The sequence below is a fragment of the Pygoscelis adeliae genome, unplaced genomic scaffold, assembly GCF_000699105.1.
Source record: "Pygoscelis adeliae isolate BGI_AS28 unplaced genomic scaffold, ASM69910v1 Scaffold429, whole genome shotgun sequence".
In the NCBI taxonomy this organism is placed as follows: domain Eukaryota; kingdom Metazoa; phylum Chordata; class Aves; order Sphenisciformes; family Spheniscidae; genus Pygoscelis; species Pygoscelis adeliae.
Window position 1 is genome coordinate 624516 of NW_008825561.1, and position 18094 is coordinate 642609.

The following is an 18094-nucleotide window of genomic DNA, read 5'->3' on the forward strand; positions in this document are numbered from 1 at the left end:
AGCTGGGTTTTTTTTTTTTTAGTTTTTTTTTTTTTTCTTATTTCTGCTGATTAAATATAAGTCAAGGCAGAAAATCCCTGAAAACCCATAGACACAAACTCAGTGCTGATTGTTTTTAAGCTTGCCTAAGCTGATGGAGTGTCATGTTGCTTTCAGCTGCTCGGTTCCCTCAGAGAAAGGGCACGTCTGTGCAGTGCGTGCTGAATTCAGGTGACGGTGACAGACTGCAGTCATCAGAAGGGATGAGTTGGCTTTTCGGGCACCTCCGGTCATTCTTGTTGATGGCGTGTGACCAGCCAGCTTGGACAGATGATGCAGCCCCTCACCCTGGAGGCAAGTCAGTTCAAAGGGCGTTCACTTCCTCACTTAGGTGTCTGAGTGGTTTCCCTGATACAAGAAACTGCTCAAAAATAGGAGGAAAAACAGATTTGAAGGTGTCCTATGGACACTGCAATTTTTCTTAGTCTAAAAAAGAAAATGGGTCTTTATGTTTTAATATGTTTATAAGCTGCATTTCCATGTTCACTTCAACACTAGAGAGATGGCCTTGCCAGAAAGCTGGGCTGGGACCCTGGGCTCCTCTCCCGTGTGCTCTCCAGACCCCCGTGAGGTCCCAGTTTGGGTTTCTGTCTCCAGAGAGGGAAGCTGAACCTCTGAGCAGCTGTGACCCCACAGTCGCTGTGGCAGCCTGCGCTGAGCGTGCTGCTGCTAACCGGGAGTGAGAAGGATGCACCGCAGGCTTTTCAGTTGTCCCATTCAGTGGATGCCTGACCAGATTGCTCAAGTGACCTCAAAGGTATTGTCTGCCCAAGAATTATTATTTTCAGAATAACATTTTTCTACTCAGGCTGAACTAAATTGCACACATGTGCGCACATACACGCACATGCACACACACATACAGTGTTTTTCTTAAAATTTTCTAAAGTCTTGTTCTATATTAATTAATCCACTGTGTTTTCCAGAATGAGGCTGGATTTTCTGTACAAGTTTGTATGAATATGTCCAGTTTTGGATGGACTGTTCCTACTCTGATTATTACTTAATTTTACATTATTTCCCACTAGGATGGGGATGTCTGACATCATAGGACTGGATGATAACCCCCTGCTGAAATGCCAGCATGCAGCATCATCTGCCCTCTCACCATCAATAAATTCAGACCCTGGGAGCCACGTCCCATGTTGCAGCAGTTGTCCCTGTGCAACCAAACAGGCTGGGGTTGTTCAGCCCCCCAGGCACAGGTACTTACTTCAGGGTAAGATGGGTTGCCATCTGGAGGAGCTGTCTTTCTCCACTGATGACAAGATTCTAGATAATTTAGATATATTAAACACCAAATTTTTAGTTTGGTTAAAATTAGCTGAGATGAATCCTGCCCCAGGTATTCAGTGGCTTCGTGAGTCAGCCTTCATAAATCATAGGTGTTGAGAACAAACCTCTTCTCCCATATGACAAATGAAACTGCAATATTATTGATATCCCTCAAGGTCCTGACAGCAAAAATAGCCTGTTCAGATTACACGGTGCTAGGCAGAGAATGTCTCTCACTGTGTTTATGCAGCAGTCAGGATCACAAGACTCATTTTCATACGTTAAAACTCTTTTAAAGGGAATGTTGAATTTAGAGCATCGCTCAAACTGATGATGGATCAGTTTTCTGTTTGTACAGTAAATCGCACTTCAGAGAGGACTTTTTTTTTGCTCAGAAATGGTAAATTTTAATTCTGCAAAGTGCTTGGCTCCATCTTCCATGGTATCTTAACAACACAATTCCTACATGAAATTACAATTGCTAAAATAAACTTCTGGTGCTTTTTCCCATGCCTATTGCTATGGAGTAGTTCTACTGATGTTAGTAGGGCCAGTGAAGCCGGCAGGTGACCTTGTGGGTACCATACAGTCTGATGCCTCAGCTAGGGAACTGCTTGCTAAATTTGCGGTTTTTTTTTCTTCCTGGACAACCTCCCTGAATACAGCTGTGGGTCAGCAAGTTCATAATCTGAAAATGATGAGTTGCTCAAATGCAGCCGAAAACCCAATTTGGAGACCTGAATTCATATTGCAGGTGATGAGGCATGAGGAAAAAACAACATAGCTGCTGAATCTGTAATTTCTTTGTTCAGGTACATTCCTCCATCTCCATAAAGCCTCAGTAACTTCAGATGTGCACCATCAGTACTTAAAAAAGTTAGGAAAAAGGATAAATGTGGAGATATCTCCCACTCCATTTCCTCCCTGCCACTTTTCAAAGGAGAATCAGATTGTAACAGTTTTGCCTTAGTGATTGGGGCAGTGAGAAAGGTTTGCTTCAAAGATGCCCTGAAACAGTTTATGCCACATTTTCATGGAAAATTGCAAACAGTTGGTGCTCACTTCTAGACAGGCACCGTGTGTATATGTATATCTGCGTGTGTATATTGCTGTGCCTACACCCAGGAGGCATGTTTTAATAGCTGTTGAGTTGTAGTTTTGACTAAGCACTACCCAAGGTACCAGGAAAGAGGAAGGTGGAGCAAATTCATATGGTCATTCGTCTGAGGGATTTCTCAGGCTGAGGGTTTGTTTCTACCTGTGCGTATGATCAGCATCACCTGTTTTAACTGGGTGTCGTGGTTTAACCTCAGTCGGCAACTGAGTACCACGCAGCCACTCGCTCACTCCTCCCCCCCAGTGGGATGGGGGAGAGAATTGGAAGAGCACAAGTGAGAAAAACTTGTGGGTTGAGATAAAAACAGTTTAATAATTGAAATAAAATGATAATAACAATAATAATAATAACATAGTAGTAATAATAATAATAATACACAAAGCAAGTGATGCACAGTGCAATTGCTCACCACCCGCCGACCGATGCCCAGCAAGTCCCTGAGCAGCGGCTCCCCCCATGTACATTAACATCATACAGTTAATGTACTGCGCATGACGTCACATGGTATGGAATGTTTCTTTGGCCAGTTTGGCTGTGCCCTCTCCCAGCTTCTTGTGCACCTCCAGCCTTCTCAGTCGGTAGAGCACGGGAAGCTGAAAAGTCCTTGACTAGTGTGAGCACTGCTTAGCAACAACTAAAACATCGGTGTGTTACCAACATTGTTCTCATCCTAAATCCAAAACACAGCACTGTACCAGCTACTAGGAAGGAAATTAACTCTATCCCTGCCAAAACCAGGACACTGGGAGACGTTGAAAATATCCTTCATTCCCACTAACACAGTGAGTAGGAAGGTTCTCCTTTGGTAAGACTCTGCTTATTTCTCCTAAGTGGTTTTTCTATTCTGCTAAGGTCTGTTTTTACCAAAATATTCAAAGATGAGAGCATATTCCTCTTAAAGTTGGGCATTCACTTATTGCTTCAGACACAGAGGAGAGGATGAGAAGAACAATCCAACCTCTGCTTTGGTAATGAGATAAATATGCAATGTTCAGGGATCCCTGGTAGAGCTGGGAAACTACTGAGTTTTTAGCTTGTTGGTAGAATTAGGGGAAAAAACACATAGAAGGAAATGTGTTCAGGTAGAACCAAAATAAAATGTGGCGTTGTTTTTGACAAAATCAAAAGATTGTATTTTGGTCCAGTCCCAAACATTTTGGAGTTGGAATATTCAATCTTTCTGTTGTGTCTGAGTCTGTGACATATTTTAATATCCAAAATAAATGTTTTGCCATTTCAGGGTACTCTCTTTTCCATTCCATTTCTAACTACTGCAAATATTTTATGAGTAAAATTAATTGCTAATTTTGAACTGAGTTTGCAAATAGTTTTGATCTTCCAAAACTATAGTTTTTAAAACAAACGAGTTGAATTGCATTTATTCAGCTCTACCCTCAACTTTATTCACAGATATTGAATTGATTCATTCTTGGACAAGAACTGACTGAAATTCAGTGTCTTAATTTCAGCGAGAGTGTCAGAGATGGAGCAACCTCACCACAGACAGACTTTTCAGAGGATTTACCTGTCCAGTTCAAGTGGCCTGTAAAGAAAGGAAAACTTTCCAGAAGCTTGTAACTGGCAATAAAAGCATTGATCTGCTTGTCAAATATAATCCCTTCTCCAAAGACTTGAGGAATTAGAGATTCTCAATAAAACAGTCAGAAGTTACTGTTGGGTTTTGTTTTAATATCTTTTCCCCAAATATCATTCTTGGAAGCAACAGAATTGTTCTTCTGCAACTCCTAGACAAATACAAAGGTCAGCTTGCAGCAGTCAGCATGGAAAATTTCAGCACAAATTATTCACACTTGAATAGTTATAAGCACACTGGACACTGGGTCTTCAAATAGAAAGGCTCAAGGAAAATTACCACTGTATCTGGCATCCACAGGTCCTGTATGTACTTTCTGGGTTTTTACCATCCAAACTTGGTCCCGCATAATGCTTAAAACGAAGAGGGTATAGGTGTGATACATTCCTGAGAAGCTGTGCAGGTTGAGTTTTCTGCTCCAGAGATTCTCTGAGGAACCATTGAAGGGACACCAAAGGCACGTAGCCTGCCAGAAGAGTTTTACTTAACGATTCATGCTTTCACTGCCTGCCTCTGAAAGTTGTCACCAAAAAAATGACTTTGAGCAGCCCAACCCTATGTCCATCAAAGCAGTCTTGCCTGCCAGCCAGCCGATTGATAGGTTACCGTGACCTTCTGCTTCCAGGGCAGCTTGTTGGGGAAAAGACACATAGCTTTCCTTCCCCTGGATTCAGAGGTCACAAGGGAAAACGCATTCAAAGCAAAGAAGGCTCTGAAACATCCTTGTTTTAAATTCTCCCTGAAATTCTTGCATTATTGTTATACACAGTGTTTTAACATCACTAAGCTATCACACAAGCAGCCGGTATCTCCGTTTTGTGGGCACAGAGCCATGCACCCCATGGTTACCCCCCGCAGGGATTTGGCTGCTGGTGGCCAGCTGGGGAAAGCAGGGCAGCGGGCACCAGGCTCGGCCCCTGACACCTTGCAGGCTCCACACGTAATGCTGGGCACGGGGCCGGGCAGTGCCTTGCCGTGTGTGACATTGGCATGGGCATGGCGATGGCGTTTCCTGCTCTCCGACTTCTCCCTGCCGTCTCTCAGTGGGCCGCGGGTCCGGGCAGGGCTCTCTCCTGCTGCGCGGGTACGGTGCCGGGACCTCGGCATCGGGTGATGCTTTCCGATGCCTCAGTGCTATGGAGCGCTGGCAGGAGGGATCCGGCTTTCATAAGCAGCTGCAGGTCCCATCCGTCTTGCTGCTGAACGCCTGCCTTTCAGCTACCGCTGGAGAGAGGGAGCAGATGGGTCATCAGGTGCATTTGTATTTTAATCTCTCTCTAAAAGGAACATACAGGCCTTGAAATATTCTGTTCAGCAAATGGCTGCAAATGAGGTGTGAAGCCCCCAGCCAGGATATACGCCTCATTCTGCCCTTTGTAGTTTCTTACCCCCCTTGTCCTCCCTCGCACCCCCTTCTTTTTTTTAATTTTCCAGTAGGCATCAATTAGGTGAGGGCTTTTCATTTTAAACATTGGGATTTTTACTTGGCCTGCTAAGGCTGTCAGGTCTAGTTTGCTGCTGAACAGTTCATGCTTTGGTGCTGGACAATGCATGAATGTTTAAATTGCTTGAAATGTCTAATTGAATTATCCTCAAATTACAAATCAAAATAGGAAAGGCTGTCCCTGACTCATAGGCTCGTTCAATGGGATGTGTCTGCCATACTGCTGCTTTTCTTTATATTTTCTTTTCTGCTTCCGACTACAACTGTGTTAAGTGAAACCTTAAATACTGAAAGCATTTGAGTGTGCAGGGGGAAGCGATGCCGAACGTAAAGGGAAATTTATTCATGTTCCGGTTCCGAGTTCTTCTTGTGCTGCACGAAAACGAGTTCATGAAATTTATATCAATGCACAGGAAAGCAAAACAGCCAGCTGCTATTTACAAAGAAACTTCCTTTCTCTTTCAGCCACAGTGATATATAATATCTATAATATATTATATAATATATAATAGTTTCATGCAGATATATATAAATATATATATTTTTATATATATAAAAATACCATTTAACTGTTTTTTTTTAATGAGAGCTCACAGATTAAGGAAACCAAGAAGCCAGAAAGAAGATTTGATCTATCTAGCCAGCACTCGTGATAAAATCAGCTTCTTAAAGCCTTGCCATTTATACAGTGAGGTAGAAATTAAAGCCCGTAGGATTTTCTTTTATAAGTTGTTAAGGGAGGCAGAGCTGGGTCTCCATGCATCACACTTGCCCTGTCCAGCCCCCTCCCCAGTAGCACCGGAGGCTGATCAGAAACTCTGGTCAGTGCAATAATGCTACTTTCATGGGTATAATATTTTTATGGCATTTATAATATATGATAAAGGGCGTTTCACTACCTACCCCCAGCCTCAATTGTTTTGCTGCTATACCTTAACTTGTTCAGTGACTGTCTGTGCCGGGGGCACAAAGTGGGTGTTGGTGCTGCATCCTGCACCCAGCAGCTGCCCCATCCCTCCCTCTCCCCAGAAAATACCCCTTCAGGGGCTGCACACTTCATCCAGGCTTTGGTGCCTCCCTCCGTGGCTGCCAGGACATCCCACGTGCTATACATTAGCCACGCAGGTAGGGAGCCCTTGCCAGGGCTTGCAGCACTGTATGGATGCTTACACTGGGATGGGATGGGCTGGGAGGACACCGGCACGGCACAGGCACTGCTCAGATGCTCAGTCTAATCAGGAGAATGGCTAATCCCCATGGATATACCAAATGGTGCCACGGTGCAAGACAGGAGCAGCAGGACAAGTGTTTAAATGTGGCAGTGAGTGCTTTTGTTTTAACTAGAACCAAAAATAAAATGAGTTCAGAACATGCCAGGAATCTTGGTATTAATATTCCCAGTATTTTTTCCTGAATACTAAAAAAATTAATTAGATTCAGGCCACTTTCAAGGGCAACTTCTCTGTTAGCTTGCAATTAGACAATTGTTTCTGTGCTATAAAAATGGTTGAAGACATAATAGTTACGAAAGAACCTTAAGGAAATGGCTTAGATAAAATCTTTATTAAATGGAAGATCAGCTCTGAAGGGATATTTTTGATAGAAAATATCTATTAAGAATGTTAACACTTTAGTAACTGAAAACTAATACATACTAAAACATCAGTTGTGGGTTTTTTTAACCATGTCATTGTTTTGGGGCAAAGATTACACCTGCATGAATCAAGCACGCCCAGATCAGAGCATCTTTCAGAAATGGAGAAAGCTGTAATTTGAAACTAATTGTACCGGCCATCTATTAAAATGATGTAGACCTTGGCAATGCACGTGTCCAGATGAAACCAGTGAAATGTACTTGGTAATGATTGTATATTACCAAAATCACATAATACACTGCATCTCTCTCATTACAAATCTCTTGCTCCCTTTCCAAATAATATTAAAACCCAGTAATCTAATTTCTCTCTTGGTATCATAACGCTGGTTCCCAGCGATGGGGCAGTGGAGGGAGAGCGCACCAGGCAACACCAAGCTCTTCAGCATGGCAAGTTGCTGTGTCTCACATTATTTAGCAACGTTTTCAGCTATGCTCAAGACATAACCCCGGTTTTAGGTTCGGAGCTCTTCTGCTGTGCTCTAGTCTAATCAGATATGCACCCAATACTCCCGTTGCTTGCTGAAGAGCACCAGTACTTGGGTCATTTTTTAACATGCTCATGCATTGGTTCCTGTGACCATCTCACCATGACTAAAGCATGACGAGAATTCAGCCAAATGGCAGTGAATTCTGAGCTGATGTTTTTACTGTTAGTAGGACTTGAGGGACCTCACCCGAATTTCACCAGGGCTGTGCCCTACCTTTTTCTGCTGACTGGTTTCCCAGAGGTCTTTTCCCAGTCGTGGCAGTCTCCTCTTCAAAGTGATGGCCTTCTTCCTCTGCTGCAGGCTGGAGGTACGGATGTTGACCTGGCAGCTTTGATGCCTGAAGCAGGGACCAATGCCTTCCAGAGGCATTTGCTTTCTCAGTGGTCACACGGAGATTTTAACGTGGAAGTTTTCTTTTGCAAAACATGTCTGATGTTTAAGTCTGCTAGCTATCATAGCATATGGCATGATGGTTATTGCTGTAATTCATTAAACTGCCACCTGATCACTTTGCATTTGTGTTGGTGTGTCCCGTTTAAGGGCTTCTTTAAACTGGGATATGAAATCATTCCCAAGGGACCAATGAAAACTGTTAGGGAATACTGTCTTGGGAATTAAAGGCAACCAAGATGCCTCCCCATTTAAAATAAAATCCTCCCACCCCCGGCTGGTATTCAGCTGACCTCCCTTAGGCACCTGGCGGTCCCTGGGGAGTTACTTTAGGCTCCTTCTGTGGCTGGGGAAGGAAGAGCCTCACTGTGAAGGAGGGTTCAGGTTGTGATGGCCCCTTGGCTTCAGAGGGCCTCACACAGACTGTGCTCTTCACCCCTGCCTGGTAAAGGCATAAAACTGTGAGGGGTGAACCCCGGCCAAAGGATCCGGGTTTAGCTACTGTAAGTCAGTGTTGATCTGCTGAAGGACTGGTCCATAATTTGCTTTTGTTCTTGCGTGGAAAAGGGAGGGTGAAGTCCACACAGGGAGTTAGAATATAAAATGGTGCACATTATCTCTTGCACCAACATAAACAAAGGTACGGAGTATTATGTGGAAGATAAAGAGATCACTCTAAAACCACAGTATGTTGTTAGGGAAACTTGCAGCACCTTCGGCATAGAGAGAAGGGGTTTCTTGAGCTTTGGGGGCTGCAGGAATGTACGAGTGTAATTCCTTCATTTATGAAGCACCTGGGACTAAAACTGCAGGGTTAGGTGAGACAGAACCAGAACCCAGCCGGACACAGGTGTGAGCAGCAGCCACGAGCTTCTCCAAAACCAGAACACGACGTGTTCAAGCAAGCAGGGTTACTTTGGGCAGTAAGAGAAGTGCCTGAAGAGGCACTGCAGCCATTCCTCCCTTCAGCATTTCTCTTCGACGTGTAGACTCTGTTCTCAGCTACATAACCGACAGGACACAGGAAACTTTTTACAAGTACATTTTTATTTAAAATAAAAATTAATTATGGTGCCTTTTTAAAATAGGGTACTGCACAATCTGTATATGCAACACAGTTTTTGGTACGGAACATATTTATTGAGCAATATCCTTAAATACTAAATATACATTAATGGCTTGTTTGAGAAACATGACAACATTAATTCTGATATTTTTTTCTCTTTAATCATTTAACCACTGATACAGATTTCCTATAAACAATATTCGTTTTCATCTGTACATGTGGTACACAGTCAAGAAGGCAGATCTTAGAATATTTACATTCATGCATTGATTTAAACACACTATTTTGCAGTTTAAAATAATATATTTTTGTTTGTACAGGTGCAGGGAGTATTGTAAATACATATCTACCACAGGCCTGATTCTCCATTGCTTGGCAGCATCTATGGTCATGACCTGGTTGGAGCAGGAGGCCCACACTCGCTTCACATGCTGTGACCATATGGCATGCAAGACTGGACAATTAGGTCTCTGTATAGATATATACCAATATATTTATATCTTATACTTAGTAGAACTCTCCTCTTTCCTTCCACGTCTGTTTTTGCGCATCTATCCAAGGTAGAGATGCTTTCCTGGTCACACTGCTGTGTTGGGTCTGAGCCAGGAAGGGCGGCAGGGCTGGGGCTTCAGCTCCACCTCCCTGGCGCTGCTGAGGACTGAGGAAACTCACCACTTTGCAGCTCAGGCCCTTAAAGTGCATTCCCTGCTGGCGTCTGCTAGTGGTGATCCTTGAGAAGAAATTTTGAGTTGACGCTCTCCCTCAGCCTGACCACAGCAGTTTTCTGAGTCTGTCTGGTGGTGGTCAGAGGGGTCAGAGCAGAGCAGTTAACCTGCGTAGAAATTGGCCACCTTTTCATCTGCTGGGATCTGGCTATTTTGTGAACGGAGCTATGCAGGACCTTTCTATGCCTGATATTTTGGTGGCTAAAAATAAACTCAAAATGCTTGTAAAGCTGTATTTTGGATTGCCAGTTCCCCAGATCCAGGGTCACTGCTTAGTGAAGCCCTTATCCATCAAGCCTATTCCTTTCCCTTTGTATTTAATTATAGTACAGTAAGGAAGCACAGAAGCCTCCTTTATAAAAGCTTTGCAAGTAGTCTGTAGAGTGTTAAACACAACGTTAAACCAGATCAGCAAACTTCAGAAATCAATCCTCAATGACACCGCCTTTCTAGCCTCTCTTTTCTGAAGACTTACATCTGCTTCCAGCAGACTTTTCCAAGCGCCTTTCTGAAGATCACCTTAAATTTTGGTGCAATGTAGTCAACTGTACTTAGGCAGGAATCTAAAGGCAAAACTACCCCGTGCAGGATTTGCCATCTCTCCGCGCCGTGGAGCTGTGCGAGTGCTGAGAGCAAAGGCTCTGGACAAGTAGAGGAGCAGCTCTCAGCCCATCTGCTGCTGCTATTCTGTGGCCAATGGATTAAAAAAGCACACTGGGGAACGTTTGTTTATGAAATATTATGGCGATGATGTGCCCAAATATGTTTATTTAATATCAGCATGTTGGATATAGTGATAGTGTAAATCTGCCTATGCAAATAGGATACATCTGTATGTCTGAAAATGCTGCCACAGAGCTGGTAAGTATTTTTATCTTGATTATACAGATGGGTAAATTGAGGCACAGAGAGGCAAAATTACTTGCTAGTATACAGCAGATCAGTGTCAGAGTTGAAAGTGGATGCCAGTCCCCGCATGCTGCTCCTTGAAATGTCCTGCCTCCTTGCTCTCCATGAAGTTTTTAATGCTTATGTTCCACTGAGGAGACCTCAGGGGGCCTGGGGTGGGTTTGCTTGTGGGTTATGGCATGCACCAGGGCTTTCTCTCAGTGAGGACATTTTACCATTGACATCACTGAAAATCAGACAGTGTCCGGTGACCATCTCTTTAGACTTTTTCTTGCAAAAACAGACACGTTTGGATGGACATAATGAGCTACAAATCCCTTTTGTAATTTTGGCCTTACAGAACATGCCTTTAAAGCTGTATTAGGAAATAAATGAAATCAACAACCTTTAGAAGAAAGTGCTAATCCTGAGCCCGTATCATGCTAAACTCATCTGCATTCATACTTTATACTCTCAGCTAAACATGCAACCAGTCTCAAACTATGCCACATTTAGGCAGAAACAACTGGAGTAAAAAAAGAAAGGCAAACATAGGTAACTACACCAAAATAAATGTTATAGCTTAAAAAATATTCTAGAAATATACTTGCAATATTTTTATTATAGTATTTAGGGGCTAAGTGCTTTAGGCAATCAACATTTGGGATACTAGACTCAAAGTGTAAATTTTGTCATTTTAATCCCACTTTGGATCTAAGAACATATCACTGTGTCTTGTGCAAGCACACAACATGAATATGGCAGGAAATGATCATACTCTTGGGTAAAGGGTTACTTGCTCCCTTTCACTTTTGTAATTGCATTCACTTCTCAAGAAAGCCTAGCTTTTAAAAAATAATTTTATGTAGCTAAACTTCTACATAGTGACGACAGGCTAAAAAGCTAAATGAGTAACTCCACAAACTCCTCAACAGCAGTATATAGCAGCATTTCATTTTATCATTGAAAAGATACTTATATTTACATACACCTTATTGTTCAATAGGTAATAGAAAACTAGAGATGGGCCTGAGCTGAAATTGCTGATTTGAACATCCTGGAGCTTTTTCGGGGAAGGTCTGCAGAACATCATCTTCCTCTGCCATCAGCCCAAACTATACATCCCGGCAATAGACCAACCGCAGACAGGAATGCGTTCAAAATCAAGGTCTGATTTCTGCAGTTCAGGCACATCCTTATATAAAACTGAAAGCATCGGTGTGTTGCAGTACCGAGGGACGTGACGGCCGGGGCGCAGCCATGTCCCAGAGCAAGACTGGGTCAGCGCCTGGGAGTTACTCACAGACACAGAGACCGAATGGTATCGAAGCTTGATGTCCAGACAAGAAGCCAGGGTGGAAATTTGTCTTTCACTGCGTCACTACTTTCAGCACAGAGGTAAATGGAGACATACACGTGTGACACGAAGGAAAGTTTTCAGGAGGTGGGGAAAGACCAGCATCTCGGCTAGTCTCATCGCCTTTATCCTAAGGGTTACTTACTGAGTCTAACCTGAGATCCTATGTGAAATGAATTTGGGTGGATTCGGCTTTGCTTTAAGTAGTCTGCAATCCATGTCACGGGAAGTACGACACTAAGCTATTACGCTGAATTTGGCACGATTGGCAGTCTCTGCCCAGAAGAGGCAGACACTGAGTTAACGTGGGCACGACCAGCTTACCAGACCCTCAAAAGTGGTCCTCCAAGCCAGACCTACAATGTCCTCAGTGGGTCAGTTCAGGACACTTTCAGGAAACAACACTAATCAGTGAATGAAGAGGACTTCAAAGGGCTGCTAGTCCTTTCAACACAATCCCGCCCAAATACTCACGCCAAGATGTAAACAACATCCTTCCTGTAGGGGTTTCCCTGGGGAATCAGCGTGATGCAAACACAGAGAAACGTGTAGAATTTCACAAAGGAAGAACTTTTTAAAGATTAAAAAATAAAGTGTGATGCAAAAAAGGAGGCTGATTATGAAGTAATAATGTTCAAAGCACCTATTAATAATATCTTTCTTTCAGTAGCAATGCTAATTGCTAAAATCTGACATTTTGATTTCTTTTGCCTGAAAAGTCTTCAGCCATGGAAATTGCATAGTCACCAGACCACAGATGAATTTCTTGGGTTAAGTCACAAGTTCATGCAATTTTTGGTTGCTTGATGGCTTAACAGAAACTTTTTTTCCCTTTTTAGTAATGAAATAACAAGAATGATAAGAATGAAGTATAAGCATACAAAACTGCACAGGCTGGAGAAGCACGTAGGTGACAGCTCCCACCCGTGACCCTCAGACCCACTTATAATAAGCTGCTGCCACTCTGGCAGATCACCTTCTCCTCAAAAGATCCTATTTAAGCAGCTTTTTGTGGACACTCAATTCAAACAGAAAAGTGGGGGGGGGGGGGAGGGAGAGAGAACAAGTTCCAAGCCACATTTCTCTTATTACTCTTCCTTGAAATAAAGGAAAACTCACTAGCATTAGGTCTCCAGAGACCATGTTAATGCAATGCTTATGCCTTTGTGAGGCCTTTTCTCCGAGCAGCCCAGGTGGGCAAGTTTATCCTCCCTTGGAGAAGCAGCAAGCCTGAAGAGCAGCCTGCTTTTCTCTTCTGAATCACTGATGCGTGCACTATTTCTGAAATGAAGTCCTTGGCCACAGAGCTCCTTTCGTTGCTTATTTCACCCACCTTGCATACTCCGTGTGTGTGCTTTGAAAGTTTACCACCTCCTGCACCTTGGCGGGGTTTCGGGGATTATACGACCGCATTGTTATCAACTGTTTTGTTGTTTTGGGAGGAGGTCATTGCATATTCAGCACGACTGGTTCCGTTCTCTTCTTTTCGCATTGGTTTCCTTGGGTGATCCCAGGTTCGGTGATGTGTAGGCAGGGTGGGGGGAGAAGAAAGGACAGAGATAAACATCTTCTTTGTCAATACACACTGAAAGCAAGGACTTGTAAGGTGCATCATAACACTGAACTTTTCCTCTCTATTTTCCCTTTCTGAACACAGGTCAAACCAGCAGTTAAATTTTGTCAAGCCTCATGATCCACCTGGAAGATGAGGGGTCTGGTCCTAAGCCTTGTTGACGGGCTGTTGGTCACCCTGTGCTAGCCTATGTATAGATACAGATGTGTATGTTGCATGAGACAAAGGCTGCTGGAAGGAGAGCCCTCCACCACCACCTTCATCCCTGGAGTGGAGGCTTGGGCGCTGGGTCAGGCTCTGCCGTGGGGCAGTCCTGGGCCTTTCTCCTCAAAGTGCATCATTCAAACTGGGATGATGACCAGTCATGTCCACGGAGGACCCAACTCACTCACCAGTCATCATAAAACTACCATGTTTGGTCACTAGGAGAAGACTCATCTGACCAGTGTAGATATGGAGAGAATGCAGGTACTTTTAAAACACAGTTCAGAACAGCTTAAATCAGATACCCAAAATAAGTCAGATGTTTTGTGCCCAAGGCATTCATGTTTCTCTGCATTGCCTGTGAAGGAAGGCTAGTTTACTGGCCCAGACACAGATGTCCATGTTCTAGGTGTCTGAGTTAGTGACTGAAACGTGGTGCCTGCTGTGCTCTACCAGTCCCCCAGCACCAAGCACTGAAGCATCCCCTTTTTATTTTGTTTGGTGGCCCCGGCACCATTTGGTAACACAGGCCAGGACCACCAATGCTAATTGTGAGGCAATTCAGGAAATATCCAGCAAGTGCAGAAATCTAAAAAGCATCTGCACATCACGGAACAAAATAATCTTATTTGGGATTTTAAAGTGACTCTGAAAAGGGAGACCTGAGCATAAGTCCTGTAACAGACCATGTTACATCATGTAAGTGTTTCCCTCACAACTTCTCTCCTCAAAAGTGGTGTGACCTTTATTTAAAGCTGAAGCTGTACACATAGTAGGAGGAAAAAGCTTTGTGCTTTCCACGTGGATATTTCAGACATTAGTGCTTTGAGTTTAAGGTGTTTCTAAGGGCAAAAAGAGGACCAAATAAACAAATGTAATACAACAGTCAGTCTGTGCTATTGTTCTTGACATTGTTTAACAAAACAAACAATTAATAAAAAAATAGTTAATAACATTGAATTTCAGCAAAGTATTAGTGAAAGAGTTATGGAAAATAATTACAGGAAGATAAATTTGTTTTGCTTGTAATCTCAAAGAAAATACTTCTGATTATGATATCTTACGCCCCTGGTAAGAGTTAAGGCTTGTTAACATTAGCCGCAATTCTAGCTGTTAGAGAATGGAAATGGAAGGGAAGGGGAGACTAAGAGCTTTGTTGAACCCTTTTTCAGCCATTAACATGCTGTGCCTGTCTGTATCTGACACAAGCTCCTGTGGCTCTGTCTTCCATGACATTGTAAAGCACCCATGCACCCCGCCACATCCCTGACAAGAGGAATGGAGAAGCTGATGGCAATACTTCTCTTATGTTTTCCTGGGCAGGAAAAATGGTGTCGCTGTCTTTAAACTTCTCTGCTGCTTTCAAAAATTCCTTTTTTTTTCCTCCCCCCCCAGTTCCAACCCTGACAATCAGCTCTATGAATGGTCAAAAAATGAAGACATTTTGGCCACTTCTACTTGTTCTCTGTTTGTCTCCTTCTTTCTTTATTTTGGTCTCCTATGTGTTTCTGCACCTCTCCAGTTCCATTTTCTTTCCCTGTCTAGCCTTCCTCTTCTTTCTTCATGTTAAAAAATACCTTCCTCTCATTTTTATCCACATTTTTCTTTTTTCTAGAAGTGATTTCAAGACCGACTTCTACAGTCCTCCTGAGACTCTTTCTCTTTTCCTCCCCCTTTTTTTGCTTCAGTTTCTCTTCCCGAGAGCAGCTGTTTGCTCTTTCCCCTCCCCAGGCTGATCTCCCAGCACAGACCTGGGAGCTTCGGAGACTCTCCTCCGATGGTGAGACCTCTCTGGAGACACTGCTGGAGAGGTTGCCGGTGATACTACACCACTGGCACTAGTATGCATTGGAAGTGTATTTTTTCAGAGCCTGCAAATAGTGGAATGGAGATTTTATCAGGGTTCTGCTTCTGCCTTATCAATTGCTCAGGGTTAGCGCTAGCAAAACAGAGCAACTACTTTCTTCGGTCTCAATGAAATGGCCATTTGAGGTATGTATGTATTTATTTATATATTTATTTATTTATTTTTGGCAGACACAAAAGTTCAGGGTTGGAGAATGCTCTGTTAAACTCCTTCACTCGATTTGTTTCCAAATGCACGTCAGGCATGCATTAGGGCTCAAACTTGCCTCAGTTACACCATTTAAATGACTGGCTCGACAGACTTGCATGCACTTGTCACAGTGATTAAAATTGACCTATGTATTTAGACATGCAAAGCCGTTTTGGCCTGTTGCAATTTTTCAACTGCTCTTTTGCATTAGGGCACTAGCTCTTTTTGTGCCACTAGCTCTGTGTGTCACTAGCTCTTTTTTACCTCAAATTTCATCCACTGTTGAGATCCAAGCATACAAGTTTTCCTCTTACACACCAAGGGCAGCCCTTTTATCCTATTTTCTGCCTGATAAGCTAGGTTATGCATGACCTTCCTACGCGTAATACTCCAAGCCCCCTTTCAGCTTAAGTGCTGTGGCCCTGTATTTATGCATTTCCATTCCAGGATTGCTCTTCATTGGTGAATGCAATGTTTCAAGTTAGTCAGGGAATGAGTAGGGAACTGTTGGTATCTGTGACATACTCACTTGGTGGCAGGCGAAACAGGCTGTTCGCTAACAAGTGGTTTGCATTGCTTTACAGTATGATTTGCTACACATTGTGCTTTGATGTTTAGCAAACAAATTGGTGCACTCTTCATGCCAAACATCTGTGAATGAATACATGCAACTCTGTACAGCTTAGTACACGCCTGAAATGATGCATCAGGGACCATAATGACCTCTCCACCATGCATGCATTAATTTTCATGAGTCCTAAAATCAAGAAAGCATCAAACAGCCATTTAATAGTGTATTTCACACATCAAGCTTCAATTTCAGATGACATTCTGATCACATTATAAATCTTATTTATCAAATTCATATTGGCTTGTACCAGTTCTCTGCAGAGTCCTGTGTAAAGGTCAATGTAACGATGCACAGTCAAACATAATTTGTATGTTCTGTCTTTACAAAATTTCTTAGAGGAGAGACAGTTTTTGGCCCTTGATCATGTCTAATCACAAAACTCAGTTGGCATATTTGACAAAACCCTCCCTGCCAGCTTTGGCTACTGGTGTAAATTTGGCATAGACCTACTGCCTGTAGTCAGTTGTGCGGTAGAGTACTTCACCTTGTGTCTCACTTGTACACACTTAAGAAAATCTCTATATATGACTTGTCAGACAAAAATCAAGCAAAAGCTGAGCAGATTATTCATTTAATCAGGACTTTATTATGCCTCGTTACCTATAGGCTTATTGAAGCTTTGAGGAGAATAAACACCTAGAAATGGGAATAGAAGTTTTGTCCAGAAGAGTAGACTGCAACACAGTTTAAAAGACACAACACAATCCACATGCTCATACTCTTCAAGGTGCTTTGTGCTTGGAAGGGATGAGAGTTAAAAATAAAGCCTGATTTCATAAGACAAGCCTGAGCTTTGCAAACCTGTTTCTTACTGCCTACCTCCATAGCAATGTTTCTGTTGAGTGCCAGTGCACCACGGCCAGCATCTGGGAAGGTTGGGCCCTGGGAAAACCCAGCCAAGCGAGGAGGGCGTGATCTTGGGCTGGCAGCAGAGAAATGAAGGGATTTTAAATACCCCTCCTTCTGGGGCTCCCATACCCGACTCAGCACTGCCAGGAGACGCCTGCCTCCACATGGGATTTGCTACCCTGGATTATCCTCCAAGGGAAACACCTATCCTATTTCTTAGAAAACAGGAATAGCGTGTCATTCTTCTTCTAAAATGCAGTTAGAGGAGGAAAGGCCGCTTTGCCCTCCCTGCTGTGTGTTGTTGGAGGAGATGCCCAGTGCTCAGAAGACCACAGTGCAATTCCACACTTTCCTGAGCATTGGTACAAAATTGTAAATCATAGTTAAAAGGCACCTGCAAAAATATATATTAAAAAAGATTTCATTGTATGGGTATCAGCATCAACTGATAAAAGATTTTACCAACAGCGAAAGCTGTGAGGCATCTCTGTACTGCCTTTGCACAGCTGTACCTGTGCCAACGTACAAGGTACCTGTGCCAAAAATAATTTTGTGTTTTCAGTTCCTCTCATGAAGGTGCTTTTAATAGAATCATAGAATCATAGAATCATTAAGATTGGAAAAGACCTTTAAGATCATCGAGTCCAACCATCAAGCCAACACCACCATGCCCACTAAACCATGTCCCTAAGCGCCTCATCTACATGTCTTTTAAATACTTCCAGGGATGGGGACTCCACC

At 43.1% G+C, this 18094-nt stretch overlaps 1 protein-coding gene across 1 annotated transcript in view; it reads right to left on the reverse strand.

Moving 5' to 3' along the window:
- Positions 1-13439: 13439 nt before the first annotated feature.
- Positions 13440-18094, reverse strand: part of PRIMA1 (proline rich membrane anchor 1) — a gene marked incomplete at its 5' end in the record, with an annotated part of 47280 nt that continues 42625 nt past the window's right edge. The window contains one exon of the mRNA XM_009332369.1: positions 13440-13539. Within this exon, the coding sequence (XP_009330644.1) occupies positions 13440-13539 (100 nt within the window). The remainder of the gene's footprint in view (positions 13540-18094) is intronic.